The 23238-nt window shown below is 40.5% G+C and overlaps 1 protein-coding gene across 3 annotated transcripts; it reads right to left on the reverse strand.

Moving 5' to 3' along the window:
• Positions 1-2945: 2945 nt before the first annotated feature.
• On the reverse strand, positions 2946-19962 carry grhl1 (grainyhead-like transcription factor 1). Of its 3 annotated transcripts, none has more exons than XM_044166801.1 (16): positions 19786-19962; positions 17379-17568; positions 17027-17100; positions 15880-16013; positions 15557-15792; positions 14874-14956; positions 14378-14531; positions 14149-14260; positions 13537-13631; positions 11179-11422; positions 10269-10396; positions 8353-8381; positions 7991-8076; positions 6225-6310; positions 5555-5619; positions 2946-4325 (listed from the first exon to the last, which is right to left on the reverse strand). In XM_044166801.1, the coding sequence occupies exons 1-16, from the start codon at positions 19803-19805 to the stop codon at positions 4211-4213; spliced, it is 1851 nt and encodes a 616-aa protein (XP_044022736.1). In that variant the 5' UTR covers positions 19806-19962; the 3' UTR covers positions 2946-4210. The 3 variants fall into 3 exon arrangements, with proteins under 3 accessions (XP_044022736.1, XP_044022737.1, XP_044022735.1); XM_044166802.1 differs by lacking the exon at positions 19786-19962 and adding an exon at positions 19541-19765; XM_044166800.1 differs by lacking the exon at positions 19786-19962 and adding an exon at positions 18543-18580.
• Positions 19963-23238: the final 3276 nt, after the last annotated feature.

Genomic DNA, 23238 nt, shown 5'->3' on the forward strand with positions numbered 1-23238 from the left:
ACCAGATTGTTGTCTCTACTAATGTGGTAATTTACTTCTCCAGCCTCTTAGGCTGTTTATGCTAACAACTATTCCTCGTACTTAGTTTATGCTTGTGATTATTGCCTGCTTGCACCTCTCCAGCCAGCCACACTCACACCCTTGCCTCCGTTCCTGCCTAACCACGCTCTGCTGTTTCCCATCACCCATCTGTCCTCAGGCCCCTGCCAGCCATCATCTCCTCTCTATTTCACCTCCATTCCCCAGTACAATAAACCTTAATAACTTCACCTCACTTCTGTGTCTGTGTCCTGCACTTGGGTCCACCTTGCAACTACATCGTAACAGAACGGTATGGCCAACATGGTTCCAGCAGACACAGATGGCCACCAGCCTTGCTTGCCTTTTTCCTGGCACAGCTTTGGAGTGACACAGGATGTTTTTTATGAATATCCAGACTTCCTCAGGCACCTCACACGTTTCTGCAAACAGGACGCTGAATTTGCCCAGATGGTGGTATGTTCCCGGTGGCAAAGTTATATTTACTTTCCTCCTTGTCCTGTTCCTCCTGAGCCTTTCCCTCTAGCCTCCTCTGCACCCAAGCCTCAGCCCCAGGTCCCAGAGGATCAGCCTGCTAGCATCCAATTAGCTAGCCTTCAGTCTCCAAACCTCTGGCCTGCTAGCCATCAGTCTGCTAGCCACCAGCATGGTAGCAATCAGTTTGCACCCCAGCATGCTAGCCTCCAGCCGGCTTTCCAGTGTCAGCAACCAACCTGCACTCCAGTCGATTTGGGCTTGAGTTAGTGATCCTGCAGCCTTCCTGTCCTGAACCGGTGACCCCGATGCCTTGCTTCTCTGAATCATTCATGCCTTAAATGAGCTGTTTGAGGAGCCACCCTGACATCCAGCAACACCTGTCCCAGCTGACACCTGCTCAAAAAGTAATTTTTGTAACTGCAATCATAAAAATGTATAGAATAGAATCTGGACATTATTTTAATTACTTTCAGTCATAGATCATCTTTAGGGATACAAGCCAAATAATAATATACTACTTGTGTATATAAACATTCCAGGTTTTACCAGTGCAAAGCATCTGTGCATCCCTGACACAAAATCATACTCTGGGGTTTGTAGTCTTATGGCATATATGGACCCAAAAAAATGGAGGAAATTGATATGAAATTAAGAAAAAAAAAACACATAATTGTCATACCATTAAAAATACCATCACTCACCATTTTTTAAAAGTATAGTATATAAGTAAGTAAATATTTAAAAGTCCAAAAAGGAAGAAAAAAACATCTTAATCCAGACAAAAAACAAACAAGCAGACAGATTAGCAGAGATTAGTAGAGTTAAATGTTTGGCCAATACCCATATTATTCTGTACTTCACAATCACCGCTTACTCAGTTGGAATCATTAAATTTCTATCCAATTCCAGTTTGTTAACATAACATTTGAACATACTGTTAACAGGAAAATATGATGGGAATCGCTCAGAATCATCTATTCAGTGGACAGAAGCTGCATATTGACACCAACTGTGGGTTTAAATGAGGACATCTCAGGAATAAACCTAAGAAAAGAACAGGGAGAATGAGAGAGACAGTAAAAGAGGGAGAGACCAGATGGCCTTGCACTTAAGGGCAGCAGGTAGCATGGCAGCGTTGGCGTGGCTAGCTGGTTAAATTATAACTAAATGAGCCTTCCGGCTTTTCTGTACCTGCACGCTTGAACCTTTAGAGAGTGTAATTTTTTATGATGCTGCCTGTACAGCTATCAGACTGTTTTTGCAGCCCCATGTGCTGTAGGTGGTGGCATCATGAGTCCAACATCTGACAATTATGATAAACACATGAAACATACTCATGCCTGTCACACTGTAACTATCACATCATAAAAGACCAGTGAGAGGAATGTGATTTGTCCGCCTCCTGAGCAAACTGAACAGTTAAGAGCTACATTTTAATAAAATGTCGTTCAAATGTATCATAAATAATATGAAAAAGCCTTTCAGAAATCAAATGTATGCTAACAGGTTATTTCACACAATAGTGGTGGACTGTAGCAGGCGCTTGCAGCACTGTGAGGTTTTGCTTAGGCACAGCTGTGCTTTGAGCTAAATGCTAACAACAGAATGCTAACATGCTTACAATGACATTAACATGCTGATGTTTAACGTTTACCATGTTCACCAGTTAGTTTAGCGTGATAGCATGCTAACATTTGCTTATTAGCACTAAACACAAAGTACAGCTGAGGCTAATGGGAATGTCATTGGTTTTGCAGGTATTTGGTCTCACCAAAGTGAACACATCTGTACCAAATTTCATGGCCATCCAGGCAATAGCTGCCGAGACATTTCACTCAAAACCACAAATGTGAACCTCATGGTGGCTCCAGAGGAAATGTCAGGGATCACCATCAAGTCATCAGGATTCATCCTTTGGGGAACATAAATGACTGTATCAACATTTCATGGCAATCCATCTAATAGGTGTTGAGATATTTCAGTCTGGACCAAAGTGGTGGACCACCTGATTGACATTACTGTCCCTAGAGATAATCAAACAGCCAACAGGTTGAGATATAAATGAGAGCCTCCTTAAATCAAAGGGTTTGTGTAGAAATTTGTGGCCAAGTTTCCGACAGAGCAGCTTCTCTGCACCAGGCTGGCCTGTCATGCCTGTTTCCTGTCCACAGGGTTAGGGTTGATGCCCAGACATCTGTTCCTGTGGACAGACAGAAAACACTGGCACAGGCACAGTTGATCTCTGCTACAGCGCAACACATCAACCACTGACAGACCTACTATTACTTAATTAAACCATTTCATATCCATAGATTACACATCTATTGTAAGATGGAAAGTTTGTAATATGTAGGCTGTGCTTGAAAAAGAATAAAAAAGGTCAAATGGTATGAGTGAACATGAGGAAGAAAAAGTCTTAGACAACTACAGCAGCTACTGGAGAGCCTTTATTGGGCACTTTGTGCATCAGATCCTTTACAAAAAACATCAATTAAAAACACTTTTTGTCCCTTGATATGTAATGTTAGAATAACTTCATATAAAAAGGAAAAAAAACATTATATTATTAGGAATAATAGAAATTTGGATATATATAGTAAAAAACAAACAATGACCCATTTCCGTTCTCTTAATAAATATATACACAATAAGTACTGAGATATAAAAGGATGGATAGATCCCTTTTTTCAGTGGATATATACAACAATATTTTCATTTTTAAAAACAGTTATCAGTTAATATGTATTATATACTGTTGTATACTGTTTTTTTTTCTCTGAATGTGTCTGAACCTAAATATCATATTGCACTTCCACAATAGCCTGCGTGGACTGTACTAGACATTCATTGACCTATTTCATCAACATTCAGAACACTACTCACACTAGGGTAGCTGTGTTTTAGCATTATTATCAATATATTTAGTAACTATCTAATACTTACAAAGAGGCCATCATTTAAATTGATCTGAGGAAAAACATATTTTAAGCCATTTCACTCACAAACGTGTATCTTATGCTAAAAAACATTTATATAACATTTACAATACTCTACGCTAATTGTATGATGGTTGAAGAAGGTTTTACACACTAAATACTGCCATGTTGTTTAGTATTAATACACTGAACCACTGGGGCTCCATCAACAATTTGCTGTCTTCATTTTGTGCACTGAATATCCAACTTTACAGATTGTAATCATCAGTGCTATGGCTTTAGGAAGGGAAAGACGAGGCGTTTCTCCTCATAAAATTCCAACATATGAGAGACACTGCTGCTTGCATAGCATGAGGTATAGCAGCACCACAAATGCTCTGCACAAAAATGTACAAAAGTAGGCACTAATATTTGAGATGCAACTTACTGAATACAAAATAAAGGTGTCATAACAATCAAACCTGTCCTCACTTGTTGATTCTTATGCACAGAAAGGTTTTTAAATGAATCAAAAAGTATAACTTAATATCTAATCAACATTGCTGTCTATTAAGAGCTATGGCTTTTTAAATACCTCTTGTGGGACTTTGTGTTATAAAATCTGTTTGATGTTAATACAGCACAAAGACAACGATGTAATTTTCAGATCAAGTCCATAATCACTGCATGGCTACACGTGTAAACCACTACTCCTGATGGCTCTGTTTCATTCGTCCTCCATCCCTCTGTTCTGGGTGATGTCACGTCCTCCTGTCCAATCAGATTTCAGTGAGGGTGAGTTTGTACATGCCGCCCAGTTCCTCCATGGTGATCTGGAAGGTGTCTTCGTTGGAGTAGTGTTTGATGATGTTGTCGTCCATGTGGACTAGAATCCTATTATAAAACAGATATGTGTTAGTGGACTGTTTATTTCATCCTCAACCAAAAAAACTGAAGACTAAAATTCTGACTTATTTGTAAATAAATTGATTAAACTGAAAAATCAATCTACTGTATACATATATGTTTGTAAAATAATACTACAATAATAATTTTATCATTTACTTTTAATGCAGTACTTTGACATTTTGGGAAATACGCTCATTCACTCTCTTGAAAATGTAGCTACAGCCAGCAGCTGGTTAGCTTAGCTTAGCTTAGCATAAAGACTCAAAACACTGGGAAGCAGCTATCCTGGCTCTGTCCTATGGTAAAAAAAAAATCTGCCTACCAGCACCTCTAAAGCTCATTACTTAACACATTAGATCTTGTTTGTTTAATCCATACAAAAACCAAATAGTATAAACAACAGGTTGTGGTTTAGGGGACTTGTGTGCAGGACTATTTCTTGGTCGGGCATAGTATCTTCCTGGAGTCGTGTTCGCAGTGATATTTAGTGAGCTTTAGAGGTGCTGGTAGGTGGATTTTTTTTAACCTTTGAACAGAGCCAGGCTAGCTGTTTCCGGGCTTTGTGCTAAGCTAAGCTAACCAGCGGCTGGCTGCAGCTAAATTTTTACCGAACAGAAATGAGAGTTTCAATGGTATCAATCTTCTCATATAACTTTACGCAAGAAATAAGCGTATTTCCCAAAATGTCAAACATTGATTCATTGTACTACAGAACGATTTTGCTCAACACCATGGCTTTACCTTTAATATGCAAATGCAATCATTGCACAAGTTAATTTACCTTCAATATCCCAGTTATGGTGATGTCATTCAAGCCTGAATGGGTCTGTTTCTACAGCTCATGATAGCTCATAGCTAGTTTGATTGCTAATGCTCAATTAACTCACAAATGACCAACTAAATACCCATTAGATACATGTTTGAAAGTTTAAATTAGGCAAAATGTAAGTTGTGTTTGGTGTTAGTGTAAAGGACTGCTGTGTTGTGATGGTGTTTGACCTCCCTGTAACGTGGATATGACATAAATCAGCCAGTCATGAATCTGGGAAAGCCAAGGGTTTGATTGACACTTTAATTTTTTGCATTTTGAAGGAGACCTCAAATAATCTTTATTTGCCTGCAGCAAGCCCTTGAGGAATATCAAGTTTGGTCCTTCACAAAGTGTCAGACATAGTGTAATATAGTGTAGGAGTGTGTTACTGACTCATACTCACCCTTTCTTGCACTTCTTATAGACCTTTCCAACATTCTCCAAAGGTATTTCATACTTCTCTGCAATCTGGTTGAGAAAAAAATACAAATCACTGTTTAATTATTGAAAGAAACATAAAAGCTTAAACAAAGATTGTCCTTTACCGACACCTGGTTCACCAATCATAGCTCATGAACTCCACTGTTCTCCATAATTACTGTACATGACCCTTGTACTCTGTCTGTCACGTTAAACTTGATGACCCGTAAAGTAACCTTATACCTGCCTCTTTCTATTCTTCTATTTCCTTTTGCACACCATTTTCCCACATTCTCCTCTTCTTCTCTCCCCCCAGGACTCCTCCACTTCCTCTTTTCCACAACTTTTTCCCATCCCTCCCCCCATTAGCCCCTTTTGTCCCCTCTCTTGACTTTATTGTCCCCGTGTCCCCTTTTTAGCCCACACACACCCTTTCTCTCTCTCTTTCCCCAATCCACTCCTTGTTCTTATTCTTCCCTACATTTTTCCTGGGTCGTGGTCCTGTCACAGCCCATTTAGCCTGCCATAATTGCTTGGACACACAAGAGAGAACTGGGTCTCAAGCTGCAGTGTGCACGGCCGAGACCACCAACATGAAACAGAAAAGGTGCAATACTAGCCACTACCAGTACAATGAAGTAAGGACAACTTACAGCTTCCACCAGGCCTTTCAGCGTGGGATTCTTCAGCATGAGGGCATCAAACACCTCCTCTGTCTCCTTGCGCACATACAGCAGGACTGTGTGGTGAGAAGAGGGAAAAAAAGAGAGAGAGAGGGAGGCGTCAAAGTAAAGCACGTATGTTCATGGATTGGACACAAAAACAAACCCAAATCTGGCCTCAGACAAAAGTCACTGGCAGGCGTGAAAGCGTGTGTTTGCGTCAGGCTGAACAGCTTGACTGCTGGTTTGGTTGACGTGTGTGGGTTTGGGGATTTGTGGCTTTACAGCATATATGTCTAGATTTTGAGGTAGTGATGCTCAAGCACATGCACACATATGTTTAATCCATTAGTAAATTTGTAGATATACTGTATAACGCTGCAGGCCTGCTTGAGTACTCCAGACTCGAAGTGGCACCGGGCCCAGACAAAGCACACCTAGAAAGCACACTCATCATACATGGTTGGAAAGAGACAGACCCACCTCTCATTCACTACACTCAGTCTTCTCAAAATAGATAATGCTCTAAATAGATTTTCTCATATTGTTTTCCAACCTGTTGCAGGAACTTGTGATATTTGTGACCTCTAAATACAACAAATACTCTTTTTGTTTTCTTCCATTTAAAGACGTAACTATGTGCACAGGAGTTTTCACAGGGTGGAAAGTGACTGTATGGTGGTCTTTGGTTTCATAATGCTACAGTATATATAGGCCACAGTTGCTTCGCTCATTGTGGTCTGGAGCTGCCATGGATAACTTTGTTTGATGGACGTCATTTCAAGGAGGCTGTTCAACACATGATTGGCAGTTCTCTCTTTCACTCAGACGTCAACGTGATCCCTTCCAAACCATCGCAACACTGCCAATTTCTGAATTGAAAAAACATGACAGCTGTTGTGGAAAGATTGTAAAACATCACCTAAACCTTTAACTGAATTTAGTTTGCCATGTTTTTTTTTTCTGAATCTTGCTTCATCTTATATTTATGACACCTACTTCAAATAGTTCCTAGATTCAGTTGCAGCACTGTCTAAACCAGTGGTCCCTATGTTTTTTTAGCTTGTGACCCCTTAAAATAAAGTCATGTCTACTTGTGACCTCTCATCACAGGTGCTCTGGTCTTATAGTGTAACATGAGTTGTGAGCAGTTCAAAAACCACCAAAGAGTCATTTCAGCTTCTGGGATTGCTCATTTGAAGGATTTTTAGAGGCCTGATGAGGTGAAAGTATCCACCTTTTTCACAAGAAAAGCAAAAATCTATCTATCTATCTAAAGTATCTGGTGAAGCCTCAATTTTCAACCTCACTGCAAGTGTATTCACGCAGACTCTGTGTGAAACAGGTTTTAAATGATCAAGGTAAAGGCCAACTGTTTAAAACTTTGCTCTGCTTGCTAAAATACATCTTAGAGCATCTATTTACCTATTGAAAAAAAACCTGTTTTATACCTATGAATAGGATATAGGGTAAAGGGCACAGGCTTGTGTGCATGTGTGTGTGCATGTAGTGATCAGAGGTATTTTGTTGGGTCAGTGGAGGCCTCTGGGAAGTGTTTTGAAAGACCTGGAATGATCACATGGCCCAGAGAGTGTGTGTGTGCGGGTTGTCCTCAGGGGCCGATCACACACATGCATGTGCTTGTGTACACACACACTTTAACACACTGATTTAGCCCCTGAGAAGAGCATCACTCAAAGACCCCTGATCAGCATGTGAACAGTCAAAGCACTACACTACAGAAACACACACAGTACCTTTCTTTGGTTCCTCCACTCTCGCCATCTTGTTAGGGGGTGAACTAAACTCATCATCACTGAAGGGTAGTCTCTTCATGCTCGAGCTGCAGTGGACACACACACACACACACACACACACACACACACACACACACACACACACACATACATCAATCACTGCTTAAATGCCTGTAACTACCAGCTAACAGGCTATAAAACCCACACATATGCACACAAAGCCCACGAGCATTTCTTAGAAACAACACATGTATCACTGTATGCCTTTTACTGGGAAGGTGCCAAAGGTTGTCTCAGCTCAAAACTAATAAAAAGCTAGTGTGAAAATAGAAAGTGAGAAATCAGGGCTTCTGTAAACTCACCTTTCCTCTCCATCTTCTGTCGGGAAAGGCTGCAGAAGAAACAGAAACAGACAAATTAACCTATATGAAAGATAAAAGTAAAAAAAAATAACAACCAACCATATACAGTATAGTATCAGAGATGGCTTTAAATTGCTAATAGTATTAGCTATAGATGTCTTAGAATTGAGTACCCAATATTTATGGCAATAAACAACATTAAATATGATTTTAATGTATATCCTGCAATGAAAGTGCATGTTTAAAAAGTACAACTGCTGCAGTTCTAACTCTGCATATCAGCAGCTAAATCAGTCAGCCAGGTCAAAGGCAAAGTCAACAGCTAAGTCCAAAAGGTTTCCTATGTTGACCCATTTATTCTTTCTTTCTTCACTGAGAAATGAGCCTCGTTAACACAAACCAGCTACTCAGCTGTCTAGTTTTATATGTGGAGCAAAGGTTGTACAGTTACAGCTACAGGGGGTCACAGAATCATTTTCAGGGGTCACAAGGTAATTTATACAATAGGAAAAACATGTTTTCGAGATTTCACAAATTGATCTGATCAGTTTTTCCCCTACTTTGAGCAGATTACTAATAAGCCTCTTGATTAATAAATACATAGGGACAATTATTTATTTGAACTCTGCTGCTCTGCATATCAGTTGCTATCATATCCTCTTTTTAGGCAAAGCAAGGCAGTTTTATTTCTATAGCACCTTTCAAACACAGAGGCAATTCAAAGTGCTTTACACATGGTGAAGAAATGCATTAGAATGACATTTATTATAATACGATAAAAAGCTAAATAAAATCAATTAAAATTGAATAAAATGAGATTTTCAAAATTCTGGTGGCTGCATTTGTTACAGTAAATCACAAAGTGCCTTCAACTAATTCATTATTTTAAATAATGCATGAGATCAATCAAAAATATGTTGTTTTTTTAATTCTTGGAAAGTTGCCTTATTTCAGAGGCTTTTGCCCTGCGACTGTATTGATCGCAGGCGTTGCTGTTAATAGAATTCTATTCTGAAAGGGTAGCTAAACCCAGAATGTATCAGAAACTGATAGCAGCTCTGTCAGGTTCAATGTCATCGGCAGCACCAAAAATAACCTCCTGTCCCTCCCTCAGCCTCGCTGGTACCAAAGTAAACTTTGAGATTCAGAGAAAGGGAGAAAGAGTAGTTTTTTGTTACTTGTACTCAGCTGGGACTGCTCATAATTTGACCAACAGGGGGCACTGAAAGTTTACAAGAAGTCCAATGTTTCCTTTTTCCTGCAGAGTCATTTTGCTCATCGTTCATGTCACAGAAAACATGAAAAGTGCCTGAAATTACCCAAATGACCTAAAAAACGAATGTGTGCATGCCAGTTGTACATGCACACACACACCTCTGTAAGTGTCATGTGACGTGTTCGTCCTGACTGGAAGAAGCAAAGCTCAGAGTCCAGTCACCGAGAAGAGGGCTGCTGCCTGTCAACACTGATAAAAACCTGACAAACTGCACGCATGCTTGCTGTTGCCTGCTGTTAAAGTCCTCTCTCTGTCTCCAAATCTACCTCTTTATTTCCCTCTGAGCATGCGAACACATTAAGGTGACAGTGGTAGTATCTTCTGAACCCCCGCAGTTTGTTTTGAGTCACTGGTAAATGATTCATCCTGTATGTAAGCAGTCTGAAATACAGCCATCAGTATGTAGGACTCCAATCAGAGCTGGAAACTAGAACTCTCTGTTCCTGCCAACTAGCAAGCAAGCAGGTCACCTCGACCCAGCTGGCTGATGAGTGGGTGGAAGCTGAAAACAACAAACTGTTTATGGACCACCTAAGATGCTACGAATGGTACATAATGGTCAGAAATGACAAACAAGACATGTGATTCCATGCTGTCCTAAACAGAACTGGTGTTTTTTGTGTCTGTGACTGGCACTCACATGGCGCTGTAAGGTAGAGAAGTGAATGTCAGGAATGAAAAGGACAGGCTGGGTCTCGAAGTCAGTCATCATCTTGAAGATGGTCACATCGTTGCGTTTCTGGAGGATGGGCACTTTGACATCTGCAACTGGGAGGAAAAGACACAACAGAGAGCAGTTTAATAAGAATGGCCACTTGGGGGCAGCACAACAAGCTGTAAATGGTTTGGTAATTTACATGTCCAGCAAACAGAGCAACATTAGCATTTATTTAGCCGCAACTTGCAAATGTTAGTCCAATATTAACTCTATTTTTAGCTCTGTTTTGGGAAATATCTGGCTCTTTAGCTGCTAAATGCTTCACTATGTTCACTAGCTAGTCGCTAACTTTGCCTGTCTGCTGTTTGGTGTTGGACAGATAGCTTACAGTGGGTCTAGCAGAGCTTTTTTTTTGCTGAAAACAACAGCTGCCTTCTGTGGCTGGAAACAAGGCTGATGTTGACAAAAGTGGTGAGAGTGAACCAAAACTGTAAAGTAGTGGACAATAAACCAAAACAATGAGCTGGAACAAGCTAAAACGCTTTGTAGAGCTGAGAAGAACTGCACAGTTGAGTGATATTTCTCGGTGGGTTCATCACGCATCCACTTTCACATTACACATAGTAATTTAATTTGACCCATTGTTCACGTAAAAATATTGATTAGTGCAGCTTTAAGACAAAAAAAGGGTGAGAAAGAGGAACTTGTCTGAATTTGTCATCTTGACTTTGACATTGTTTTGTTAAGTGTAACAGATTGTTTCACTGTACACTCATACAATGAAACTCTGGGATTAGATAGGAAAAAAACCCTGATCAAATAACAGCAGGTTCAGTTTCAATCCCCTGCTTGTGCATATTATACAAGGTTAAAGTGCTCCTGAGTGACTCACAGGTCAGGCCAGGGTTGAGCTCGGTGACCTTCCCTTTCCGGCGGGACTGCTTCCTCTCCTCGTCTCGGATCTTCCTCTCAGCTCCTTTGTCACAGAAGACTTTGATCTGGCAGTAGGCGCGGTGGATGGGCTTGTTGCTGCGGTTGTTGTAGCTGTAAGTGTCGATCTGCAGGTTTAGAGGAAGACCCTTCACGCCCTTCTGAGAGGAGAAGTCTGTGCTCAGACAGTTGACAGAGATGAAGATCTGCGGAGAGGGGACGGAGGGAGAAGACGGGACAAACGAGACAAAGAAGATGGGAACAGTTGTGTTTAAAGCAAAGAGAAAATGTCCAACTTCACATGTATGAAGTTGGGGAAATTAAACATAAAAACAAGCTTTTTCAGTTAAAGTCAACAACAACTTGGTGATTTCATTATTAAATGGCTGCTTCTAAATCATAAAGAAACAGAGGTTTTCACTTCGCATCACTGAAACACTGAAAACCTTTCTGCAGCAGATGGCTCATTGTTCAGTCATCACACTGCATTCAGTGTTCTGTGTTGCCCTCTATTGGTCAACTCCAGTAATCACAGGCTCATATTTTTTCTAATGAGCTTCTCCTTTGTCCTCCTGGTGCTTGTATTGAAAACAGGTTATCATTGTGTCAACAAAGCACACTATCATAACAGAGCGTTTAATAGAGAGGATCCAAGGGGTAAACAGCAGATATCACTGATATTATAAATATTATATAAAGGCTAAAAAAAATCTGTGTGAATGCATTTAAAACCCTCTGGAGTCTGTCCGTTCATCGGTGAGCATGTTTAAAGTGGGGCATTCACACACTATCTCATTTATGTCTGTAGACCATAAGACATTTTGTTTTGAAAGAAGATTTTAACTTTGAATTATTCATATTTTCAGTGATTTACTGGCATACATAGACCTTCAATGAAAAAGGCACAAAATGTTTTGATAAAATCACTTTACATAGACTAATCTTACATTTTTCTGCTGTATTTGTGTGTATAAATAGTAAAACAATATTTTTTACAACCTTGAAGTGTTCAACAATAATATTTGTGATTATCACTATAGATTGGTACATTTTTAGAAGCGTCTGTGTGGTTTTTCTTGTCTTTTGGGTTTCTGACAGCTTTATACTTTGTTAAATAAGTGATAAGTCAGACTTATAGCTGAGTTTGTCACACATAGAGCAGAATGTGATAACACCAGTAAATTGCCCCAGAGCAGGCAAACATAAGGGAGGGGCTGCCTTTTGCAAATACACTGCAAATACATATGCTGCAGGGCAATCACCCCAGGGGCAAGCTACACATACACACACCTGCTCACACATACACACACATGCACACTTCATCTGTCATCAAACAGATCGATGAGGTCAATCATCATTGATGAGATGCTGAAACAACATGGCAGGGCGGCACTTCCAAAAATACACACACAGTGAAGTAATGAACACACACAAGGATGAACATCCTATAGACACAGGCCTAGAGTCATGAGACAGTTAGACCCACATCCTGGTGTGTGTGTGTGTGTGTGTGTGTGTGCGTGTGTGTGTGCGCGCAAGAGTGGTTTGTGCATGCAACTTTATTTATGTTGATTGTAGCCTAGTCAGTTTGTTAGCCACGTCCTCCATCCCAGCCTGACAGTGGGTCAGTGCCAGAGAGCGACATGAGGGTCAACAACAAATGAAAAATCAAGAGTGGAAGAGGACAGGAGCTCCTCCTTTCTGTCACCTCTCCTGCCTGTGGAACAGGATTTTATTTCTTAACTGTCCAATGCAGCCCTCGCCCCCTCCGCTAAGTTTCCTCATTCCTGCACTCTTTGTTGCTGCTGTCTGGCGTGCAGAAATACTTTAACACGCAGCATCACAATAGGGGTGACAGGCAGGTTGGACCAGTCAAGGCTGTGTATATGCACAGAACAGGACAACTTACACAAGCACACACACCTCCATGTCTCTACGCAACAAAACTAAACACACAATTAGGTGACAGCATCCTCACTTTTCTATTTAAGCCCCTATTTTCTTTAACAACTGTTTTTGGAGGATCACAATGAACAAAATGGCTGATGATCATCAACAAAGGGGTGTCAACACCTGAAACCTTAATTCTGGTCTGTGGTAAAAACCACACAGGATCTTAAAAAGGAGGAGTAGTCTATTTTTGGCTTAAGTGTGTTGATGTGAAAAGTTTAAGGCTCATATTAAGAGTTCAAGACAAGGAAGTATATGGAAACCAAACGCTGCTATTGTTCTTACATGAACACAGAAGGGCAAACAGCAGCCTTCATACAAACATGTCTAATTGTGTGTGTGTGTGTACACGTTTCTTTTATTGTCTTACTTTGGCCTCATCATTGGTATCCCAGGTGAAGGAAATGGCGTTATAGGAAATCTCCTCGATGTTGCCGATGGTGTTGAAGCTCTCCTTGTAGTCAGCTGTAACAACAGACAAGAGTTCAGTTTAGAAGTAGACTGAGATACACAACTGAACCAACCAGGCTTGTGTAAAAGTGCAAAATATCAGAGGTGTTGTAACTGCACAGAATGTATTCAGAAACAAATCGATCCTTTAGTCGGTCAGGACAGAAAGAAAACTTTACTTTTATTTACTAAGTTACTGTATGACACGGTGAGCTTTTAAAGGCTGCAGAATTAATCCCTAGCCAACCCAAATGAACTGTCACAACCAAACAACACCTTTTCCTGTCAGTTACCGCTAAGCTGCCCTTTCAACCAGCCACTTAACTGTGCAGACACGGGAGGATTAATCAGCCCACTCCATGACAAAACCAGGATGAATCATTGAAATAATTTCACCAGCAGTGCACAGTTTATATGACCGTTTTTAATGTGACCCTTTATTGCAGCACTCTTGTTCTGCCAAATAGTACTAATAGTAGTAATCTTTTTTTAATGTAACTGACAGTTACATAAAAAAAAAAGGACTTCTTACCAATGTCCAGACACCTCTGTTTGGCAGTGTGCTGTCTGGAGTGCCAGTACTTCCAGTGTTTCAGCTGATCATCTCTGCACTTCTCCTCTCCAAACACCACCATCACTACACTCTGGCAATGCATTAACACACACAGTGACAACTTAGTATGTTATAATGATATTCAGCATGTGATTACTGTCAGTAATCCTAAATTGTTACTTGTTTCAGGTTTATCTTTCGCTCTTACCCTGACTTTGGTGATGGGTTGCTGCATGCCTTTGTTGTCAACCTCCCTGAGGGTGATCGGGTAAAACTGGCCCTTGTTGAGGTACGTCATTGTCCCGTCACCTGTCTTCTGACGCAGAGACTTGGACGCCTCAAGAGTGTACTCGAAATTATTCCTTAAATGCAGTGAGAAAACGGCACAAGTAAGTAAACACAAGAATAAAACATCAAGAGACAGCATTTATTTTCTGTAAAAGTGGATAACAATGCAATAACACCATTAAAAAACTTGGTAAAGCATAATGGGGCACGCTTCACTTAGCCGCTGCAGCTAAATCGTGACCTAAAATCAGTGTGTTTTCAGATAACTCCCGTGTGTGCAGATTCTTGTCTTTCACACAGAGGGGGAGTCTGGTGTCTCCCCTGTGACTGCGATGAATGAGGCCATTCTGCGCTGTTGTGTCAAATGCTGAATGGCATTGGAAGTCGGACGGTGGGCCGGCGGCAGTGCGACTTACCCCGGCACGGTGTCAAACTGAGGGTACTCCTCAGGCGTCATGGAGGCCATACGTAACTGGAGATCCCCTGGGAAGGAAAACACCTGTAGAACACAAAGAAAACAAATAAAGCATGAAGTGAGGCGCAGCAAAAAGAGGATTTTAATCAGCTACTTTGCTTTGATTTTAAATTATTTGTTTTAATAGCCTCTTCCTATAATTCACCAGAGGGATAATAGGATTTTAATTTAGTGCCCCTCAGGGACTTTTGTGTAGATTTTATAAATTTGTTCTTCCACTTCATCCCCATTTCTCTTTCAAATGGCTCTTCCTTCATGCTGTTAAACCCCCTCCTGTAGAGGGGTTTTGTTGGGTTACTCTTTTCTAAGGTAATTCCCCTCCAGATTAAATAGAGAAAGAGGACAGAGAAAGGGCTTTGGCTATTGTGGGAGAAAAGTACAGCACTTTATTGTGTTGGTGAGACAATGGCATAATAACACACTGGCCGCTATTTTGGCATGTTCAAATAAAACCAGGGAAGGCTGAGCCCACCGCTGGCTCCGTGGGATCAGGTGAATATCCTATTGTCTGATGGCAGAGATCTGAGAGAGGAGAGGAGAGGAAAGCGAAGGAGAGGAGGAGGAAGGGGGGGTTGTAGGGAGAGCATTAGCGGGGTTTACAAAGAGGGGGATCGAAACACACACCTCCTGGGAACCATCCTTGAAACTCTCGGAGAAGGTGGAGTCAGGGGGTGTGCGGGACTGGGTGCTGGGGCTGAACTGGACCGAGTTGTGGGTGAGCTGGCGGTCGAAGACGCCCACATGGTTGTTGGTTTCGGTGCAGTTGTTTGGTATGGTCACTGAGAAGCCATGGGTGGGCACCTCTGTCTTGACGGGCAGGTAGTTTGGCACGGTCGCGATGGAAACTGTGACGGTCGTGTCTGAATAGTTGAAATCAGCAAACTGACGATCAGGTTTTGTGTTTATAAGCTGCTCATGTCTGCTTATGTTATTGAATGTGAACAGACCTGGTGAAGGGAAATGGGCCCTCTTGTCCTGGGCCAGCTGAAGAATATTGATGGGCCCCTTGAGGACCTGGATCCTGTTCTCCATACCAGCTTCCTGAAGTGGAGCTGTAGAGTGTCCTGCCTGGATCTGGTGTCTGCAACAAAGAAAGACAGCACATATGAAGTAGTGGATTTAAAGTGTTATCCAGCATATTGTTTTTGTATAAATTATCATAATCATGATGATATTCATCTATAAAACTCCACTGTCATAGTTTCCAAACTGTCTCACATGTCTTCTCTCATTTAAACCTTGTAACTACAGTACATGAGTCCCATACGCCAAAACTGACATATACAAACTCTTTCATATACCCAGACATGAGCACATATACGCATTCAGGACCTACATTTTAAATAACATTAAGATTCTATATTTTCAATCATATTTCAACTTATTCTTAGCTGTTATTTTAATAGCTTTAACTTGTACTTTTGGTTGTATATATGTGTTCATGTGCTTTGTGTTTTTTATTGTATGTTTTGTGTTTCACTGCTGCGCAACCAATTGCCCTTTGGAGACAAGTAAAGTGATTGCTTGATTACCCTTAGTTAACCGATACGTACGCACTAATCTTGGATTAAACAGCTCTCAAGTTAAATTCTTTTACTCTCCTTTGAGATTTTAAAGCTTTATCTGTTACTTTTATGACACTTGTGACTGTTTTTATTTATTCTTTTTGTGTCACTTGGTTGTGTGACTGTAAATGTCTTTTACTCTCAGGTCTCTCTTGAAATAGAAAACTTGATCTCAATGAGATTACCCGATCAAATAAAGTCTTGTGAACCTTGTGTTTTAACTTCTAATGAAGAACAAATCTAGTGGGTTGGACTCCTAAATTGTGTTCACGCTAAAAACAAGGCTGTTATTCTTCCTGAAACAAGGTGCTTTCTCCAAAGATGAACATGTGTGTGGTTTTAAATAGATTTTAATAAAATGAGCTGCATTCTGTACTGTACTCAGCTCCCACATATATGCAAACAAACACACAATTCAGAGAATGTGAAAGAGCTTAAATCTCTCCATTCCCTTCATGCCATGGTTCCCCTCTGCTGTGCTTTTATTTTTAAAGAGGGGTGGTGTTAGGTGAGGGCTGCTGCTGCTTACCTTTTGTTGGGATCCACATCACAGACCAGTGCTTCTGGCTTGCTCTGGGGTATTGTTCTCTTTTCCCTGGGCACCTGTATGGGAGGGTAAACACAGCCGCTCAGCGTCTGACCACATCACATCCAACAACACGGGTCATCCTGCTGTCGATATGAGCAACTGGATCAGTTACATGACATTGGCTCTGCCTCGCAGATGTTGCTTAGTGGTCGGATGTCAGCATGAAGACAGATCATACATGTAAAGCCTGTAAGGATTCGGTAACTAATCCCCTGAGATACGATTTTGCACTTTTGATTTATGATAAAAAAGCTTAGAAAGTTGGAGAACTTTTCCAAGGTTTTCCCGATACCTTATAGTAGTCGTAGAGCAGGCCCAGAGCTGCGGCGCTGTCCTCGTCTCCATTTATACTCATCATGGCCTTGGTGGCAGCCGTCAGCGGGTTCTCCAGAAATGATTTCCAGGCTTCATCTTCTGTGGTGAAGGAGCGACGCTGGCCGCCGTAGCCCGGCTCGTTCTGGAGAACCAGGACCGCACGCTTACTGTGGGAAGACAGAGTTTCATATGTTACTGTGTACAAGCCGATTATTAAGATGTTAATGCTTTTTTTAAAATGCAGAGATCTGCTTATGTGACGTCATTTTAAAACAGTAGTATCACATGATACTTCAAAAAAAGCAATAATTAAAGGCATTACTTCAAATATACTGTATGGACACTACTTATATAGACTCTAGGATTAAGCTCTCCTTTTATGGGCTTCTCCTTCTCCGAACTGACTTCATTCACAAAGCCTACAATCACGGCCCTGTTCAAAACAGCCAAACAGGTTGTAAGAGCGAGAGATCAACCATGCAGATGTTCTTTATCTGTGAGACCAGTTGTTCAAGCTTTTCAACGATTGTGCAACAAATCTCAGCCATCGAACCACCGAGGTGTCTTGAGAAAAAGATGCTCTACAGGCTCGTCCAGTGTGACGACTCTGGTTCGGGGATCAGTCATTGGCTGAGAAGGTGTGCAAGTGACACGTCTGACTCGGCTACATTCCTGTGTTTAAACGGAGCCATGTTACTGTTTTCGTAAGAGAACCTGCTTGCAAAATAAATAATCAGGAGTTTTTTATGCACAGTCACCACCTGCGTCTTTCTCCTCTTCTTCCTCTTCCATCTTGTGAGGCCTCAAGAGTCATTGCTTTGTAAACAGGACTGAGTTGGACCAAAAAGAATACACCAGCGTACATTTTTTTAGTTTCTCATCTGCTTGCAATGGTCTTAATACGTTAATTTAAGCTCAGTGGAATGAAAATACAGCACTCAGTTTCGCCAAGTGAGAAAATATTGAACATTTCAACACTGAAATTGTCTATTTACAGTAAATTTGAATGTTTGCTCAACTTATATTTACTTAGACATGTTAAGCCTATACTGACTAGAGCAAAGTAAAGTCATTAGTCAGGCTCTTGTTATTAAAGCTTCATCTAGATCATTTTCCTTGTCAAACTTTGGAAACTACACACCTGTGTAACACATCTTCAATCATCCTGCCACCAGATCCATTTGCTGATTTTCTGCCACAACAGTAATTATGATAATGTGTAAACGGACTGGTTCAGTTTCCATGTTGAGTATCTACAACAAATACAGCTTTTTTACCTCTCAATGGTCAAAGCAAAGTGATAATTAGTAATCCTATAGCTAATTGTCCTATTCAGAAAAAGGCAACCTGATAAGATCCATTATTTACTGGCAATAAAACTCTAAGGAAATGTAATCCATTACTGAAACAAAAAAAGAGTGATTTTTTTTCAAACAGAGATTAAAATTAGATTTCACTTGTAGGAAAATAAGTATTGCAGCATGAATTCACAGACATCTGTCACTTTTAATGTACAAGAGCATGAAAAAACATTTTTTTTCTGTGTGAACATTTAAAGAAGTGTGCATGAAGTCTCCAGTTTTGACACAAAACATTTGAGTCACGTAGAGTAAAACATATAACCTCATATAGCCCCGTGCTTGCTTACATTGTCTGTGCAAGTAGTCGGGCCAACGCCTAACAGGTGTACAATTTCACTCCCCTAAAAAGTCTCATGTCGTTGCCCTCAAAAAACATAGAGCATATAAACTAAGCATTTACTCCAACATGAAAAAAATAATCTTTTTTATGTCTTTAGCGAAGCTGTTGATCAAAACTCTTACTTGGAAATAAAAACATCAGAAGAGACAGTTTTCTTTAGCTGACAGCTCCCTGCTGAGGTCCATGTTTATTCCTGAACAAATATCATTAAGACTATCCACATAACTGCTGGAGCTTAAAGCAAAATCAAACACTAAACCTCCCATCGCTGTCACGGGACTGTTTTTAATTCTAACAGGCGCCGCTGCTCGCACGACAGGTGGAGATACACCTGTACAGGCTTGCACATGACAGGTGAAACGAGCGGAGTTACACCATGGGAAACTATGAGATATAATCACTTTCCCGCTTGGCTGCCAGTCTTTAGAATAAACTCACCCTTAAAAAAGAAGCCATAATAATCAGAATGCTTAAATGTTAGTAAAATATCAGGCAGCAGCTGCAGGTCAGAGGTGGACCGCAGTGTGACCTCCACTTTCACAAATCCGTCCGTGCATGGAGTCAAAAAAAAAGGTGCAAAAATAGTGTAAAGATCCAAACAATATTTAGAGTCAGTTTTACAAGCTTATAGAGTCAACCTGCCCTGTTGTGCTGTTTAACAGTGGAGAGTCAGGGCAACTTACTTGTCATGCTCCTGTGACATCTCGGTCGGTCGAACTGGACTTTCTAGTTGGTACTGAAAATCCGATCCGTCTTCTTTACCGTAGAAAACTCCGCTGGATGAGGGCCGCGGCAACAAACAAGGTGTCCCCTACTGAGAGAACGGGTTTTGTCAGCTTTTCTCGCTTTTTTGGAGCAATGCTGAGAAATTGAGGCCGGTTTTACCTGTGACAGGCCCGCGGATTGGATTACTGGTGGACAGGAGGGGCGGGGCCACACTGTCAATTACCCTCTCTGAAGTTGTGATTGGCTCACCTGGTGGCCTACCTGGAGCTGGAGAGGGACTCAAGGTGAACCAGCGGAAGAACAAGGTTTAACAGCTGTGATTTGATCATGTTGGGTTATTAAGTGGGGGGCAATATACCGTATATAGCCTATGCAAATACTTAGCCTAATTATTTTTAGGCTAAAAAGCAAAATTAAAAAGGTGATTAAAGGGTTAAAGGTAAAAAATGTTGATTAAAGAATAAAAAAGATGATACACAGAAGGACATACAAATAAAAACTAAGGATGCACCAGTATTACAACTGAAGCCTTTTTCTAAGACACTGGAGAAAATTAAATGTATTTACACAACCCAGTGGTTGGGTGCTAATTTAAGGACTGGAGGAGCAAGGAAGACTTCATTTGGGCATGATCACTGCAGCATTATACATTAGCAATAAGGGTATGTGTTAAGTAAGAATACTTTATGTTCATGTGTGGACTGATGAATGCCCTCCAACGAGAATCATTAAAAAAGGTTAAAAAAAATGAATGGGTATCTGCAGATATCAAGTGCTGATCCGATATCAGTGCTTTCTTTTCCCCAAATGTAAAATCTATACCTGTGTGGAACTCATTACAATCATTTTTATGTAAGTTAACATGAGGCCAGACATTGCTGTGACCCGAAAAACTGACCCAGTTTATAATGTCATTTACAAAGAAGCTGTTTTTATAGGACAGGTCCCCTTTTAAAACGATAATCAGGTGCCCATATGATCATTGAAACAGGTTTTACTTGCTGTAATCATTCTTCCTGTTCATTTTGGCCATTATGAAATCCCTTTCTAACAGGCTTCCAATGTAAAAGGTAAGGGACAAAATCCACAGTCCACACACAGACTTGAAAAATTATGAACCTATTCTTTAATGTGGATCAGTTATGTCATGGCCGATATGTAATCAGCTTAAAAAGGTCAGTTTTGGCAACAATATCAGTCCGGTGTATTGTATTGGTGAATCATGACTCAAAATATGCAACTTTCTGACCACGGCCGTGAATGTGTTATGCACTGTTATAGAGATTTATAGTGTTTGTGGTGGTCATCAGTGACCTCGTGGTGACCCTTATTACAATTAATTGCTAGGAAAAATGGAAATTTGAACACCTACAATTTCCAAAACAACTGGGCAAACTACATCTCCTGATGAAGATCCTGTGATATGGTCGAAAGCTCCACAACAGAGAGTTTTCCACTAAATGGACCACTTTAAAAACATGATGTAGGGCCACTTCAGTTCTTTTTTCCTGAGAATCATAAACAACCAATTGCATTTTAATCCTACAAAGTTTATCTTTACACACTAAAAGCCCTTGGATCTGTCCGTTTACATCTTTGAGCATTTTGGAGCCTGAAAATTTGGGGAAATCTAGTTCAATAAATAAAATAACAAAATAAAGAGAAATAAAAGGAAAGTAAAAGCAGGTAAATGAGTTTAGGTGAGTTTTTCTTTCCTGCATTACATCCCTGGAAGGCACACTGAACCCTAAAATCTTGTTTCAGATGACCACGCATGCAAACAAAAAATGTAATGTAATATTTTCCTCCGTATGAGAGTCAGTTTTCCATCCTGCTTAACTGTAAGTGAACCTTTCTCATTCTTTATGAAGAAATACTCCCACCTGTAACCGGATGATGACACAGAGTTGTTTACATTTTCCTGGAGGACAGATTACCATCAGTCTGCGCAGCTGCAGATCAAAAACAGGCAAATTAGTCCTGAAACCTACAGAATCATCAGAAGTGTAAATATAAAAAGAATTATTAGCATGCAACCAAATTAGGGGGGCCACTCTTAACGGTTAACGATCTACAACATCCTGAAGGAAGCGGCATGAAACAGGAGCAAGTTACTGTCAGTGGGGCTGCATAAAATGGGGAGTTTTTCTATGGAAGTCTGGTATAGAAAATTAAAACAATTAGTTGCCAACTTTAAACAAGTTTAACATTAAATGGCCCTGGGAATATCTCTCTGTCACATATTTTGAGCTGCTCTGACATATATGTTTGCATTGCCCCTACTCTTTATAATCCTCTACAACTAGCTGTGGGCTGATTGTTATAAAATAAACATACATACATACATGTACAATAAAACCGTAAAACCCAAAAACAACAGATGAAAAGAAACACGCTGAGTGAAAACAAACAGCTTTGTTAGACACAGAGGGGGCTTAAAAGATGCTATCAGCAATATTCAAAGTTTCTCCCTTCTGAGACAGATACTAACAGTAATCCCCCCACCACACTCTCTCTCTCGCTGACACACACACACACACCAACACATACACAACCTCCTGCTCCTGGATCCTGGTTTACTGTTTATTTATCCCAGTGGAAGGACACCTGCTTCTCCTGGAGCTTGTTTGTGTTTGCACTGAGGACATAATACAGTGAGGGAGGGATAGGAGGATGTGTGTGTAGTTTCATGTATCTGTGTGTGTGTGTGTGTGTGTGTGTGTGTGTGTGTGTGTGAGGTGAGGCTGGGAATGTGTGCCTGGGCTGCTGATGGTGGGTCTGACTAGATACTGACTTGACAGCGAGCCGAGAGGCCAAATCATGGGGGGAAAACAGACAAAAGGAAAAAAAAGTACGGATCAAAGCGTGGGATCAAACCTGAATAATGATCTGCCAAGTTACTCTTGCGAAGTGGAATATACTTTAGACTTGGGCAGATAATGAGTAAAAGTACAAATACAACAATGCAAAATTACTCCATTACAGGTACATGTTCTGTATTCAAAAAGTTCAGAATTGTCAGCAAAAGTACTTTAACATAAAAGCAAAAGTACTCGTTCTGCAGAAAAATGTCTATGACTGACATATTATTATATATGACATTATTAGACAGTTAATACTGAAGCATCAGTGACCGTGTAGCATTTTCCTGTTGTAGCTGGTCGAGTTTGAGCTAGTTTATCTAGTTTATATACTTTATTTACAGTTAGGTATTTAGTCCTGTGGTTCTCAACCTAGGGATCTGGCCCCTCCAAAGGGTCACAAGACAAATCTTGAGTGGTCAAGAGCTGATTAATAGGAGAGGAAAGAAGAAAAAGTGACACAAATTTGTATTCACCTTCTGGACTTTGCTCTTATCTTTGCTTTTTTGTGAAATATTGGATCATTTTACCTCTTTGAGCCTTGAACAG

The sequence above is a fragment of the Siniperca chuatsi genome, linkage group LG15, assembly GCF_020085105.1.
Source record: "Siniperca chuatsi isolate FFG_IHB_CAS linkage group LG15, ASM2008510v1, whole genome shotgun sequence".
NCBI lineage: Eukaryota > Metazoa > Chordata > Actinopteri > Centrarchiformes > Sinipercidae > Siniperca > Siniperca chuatsi.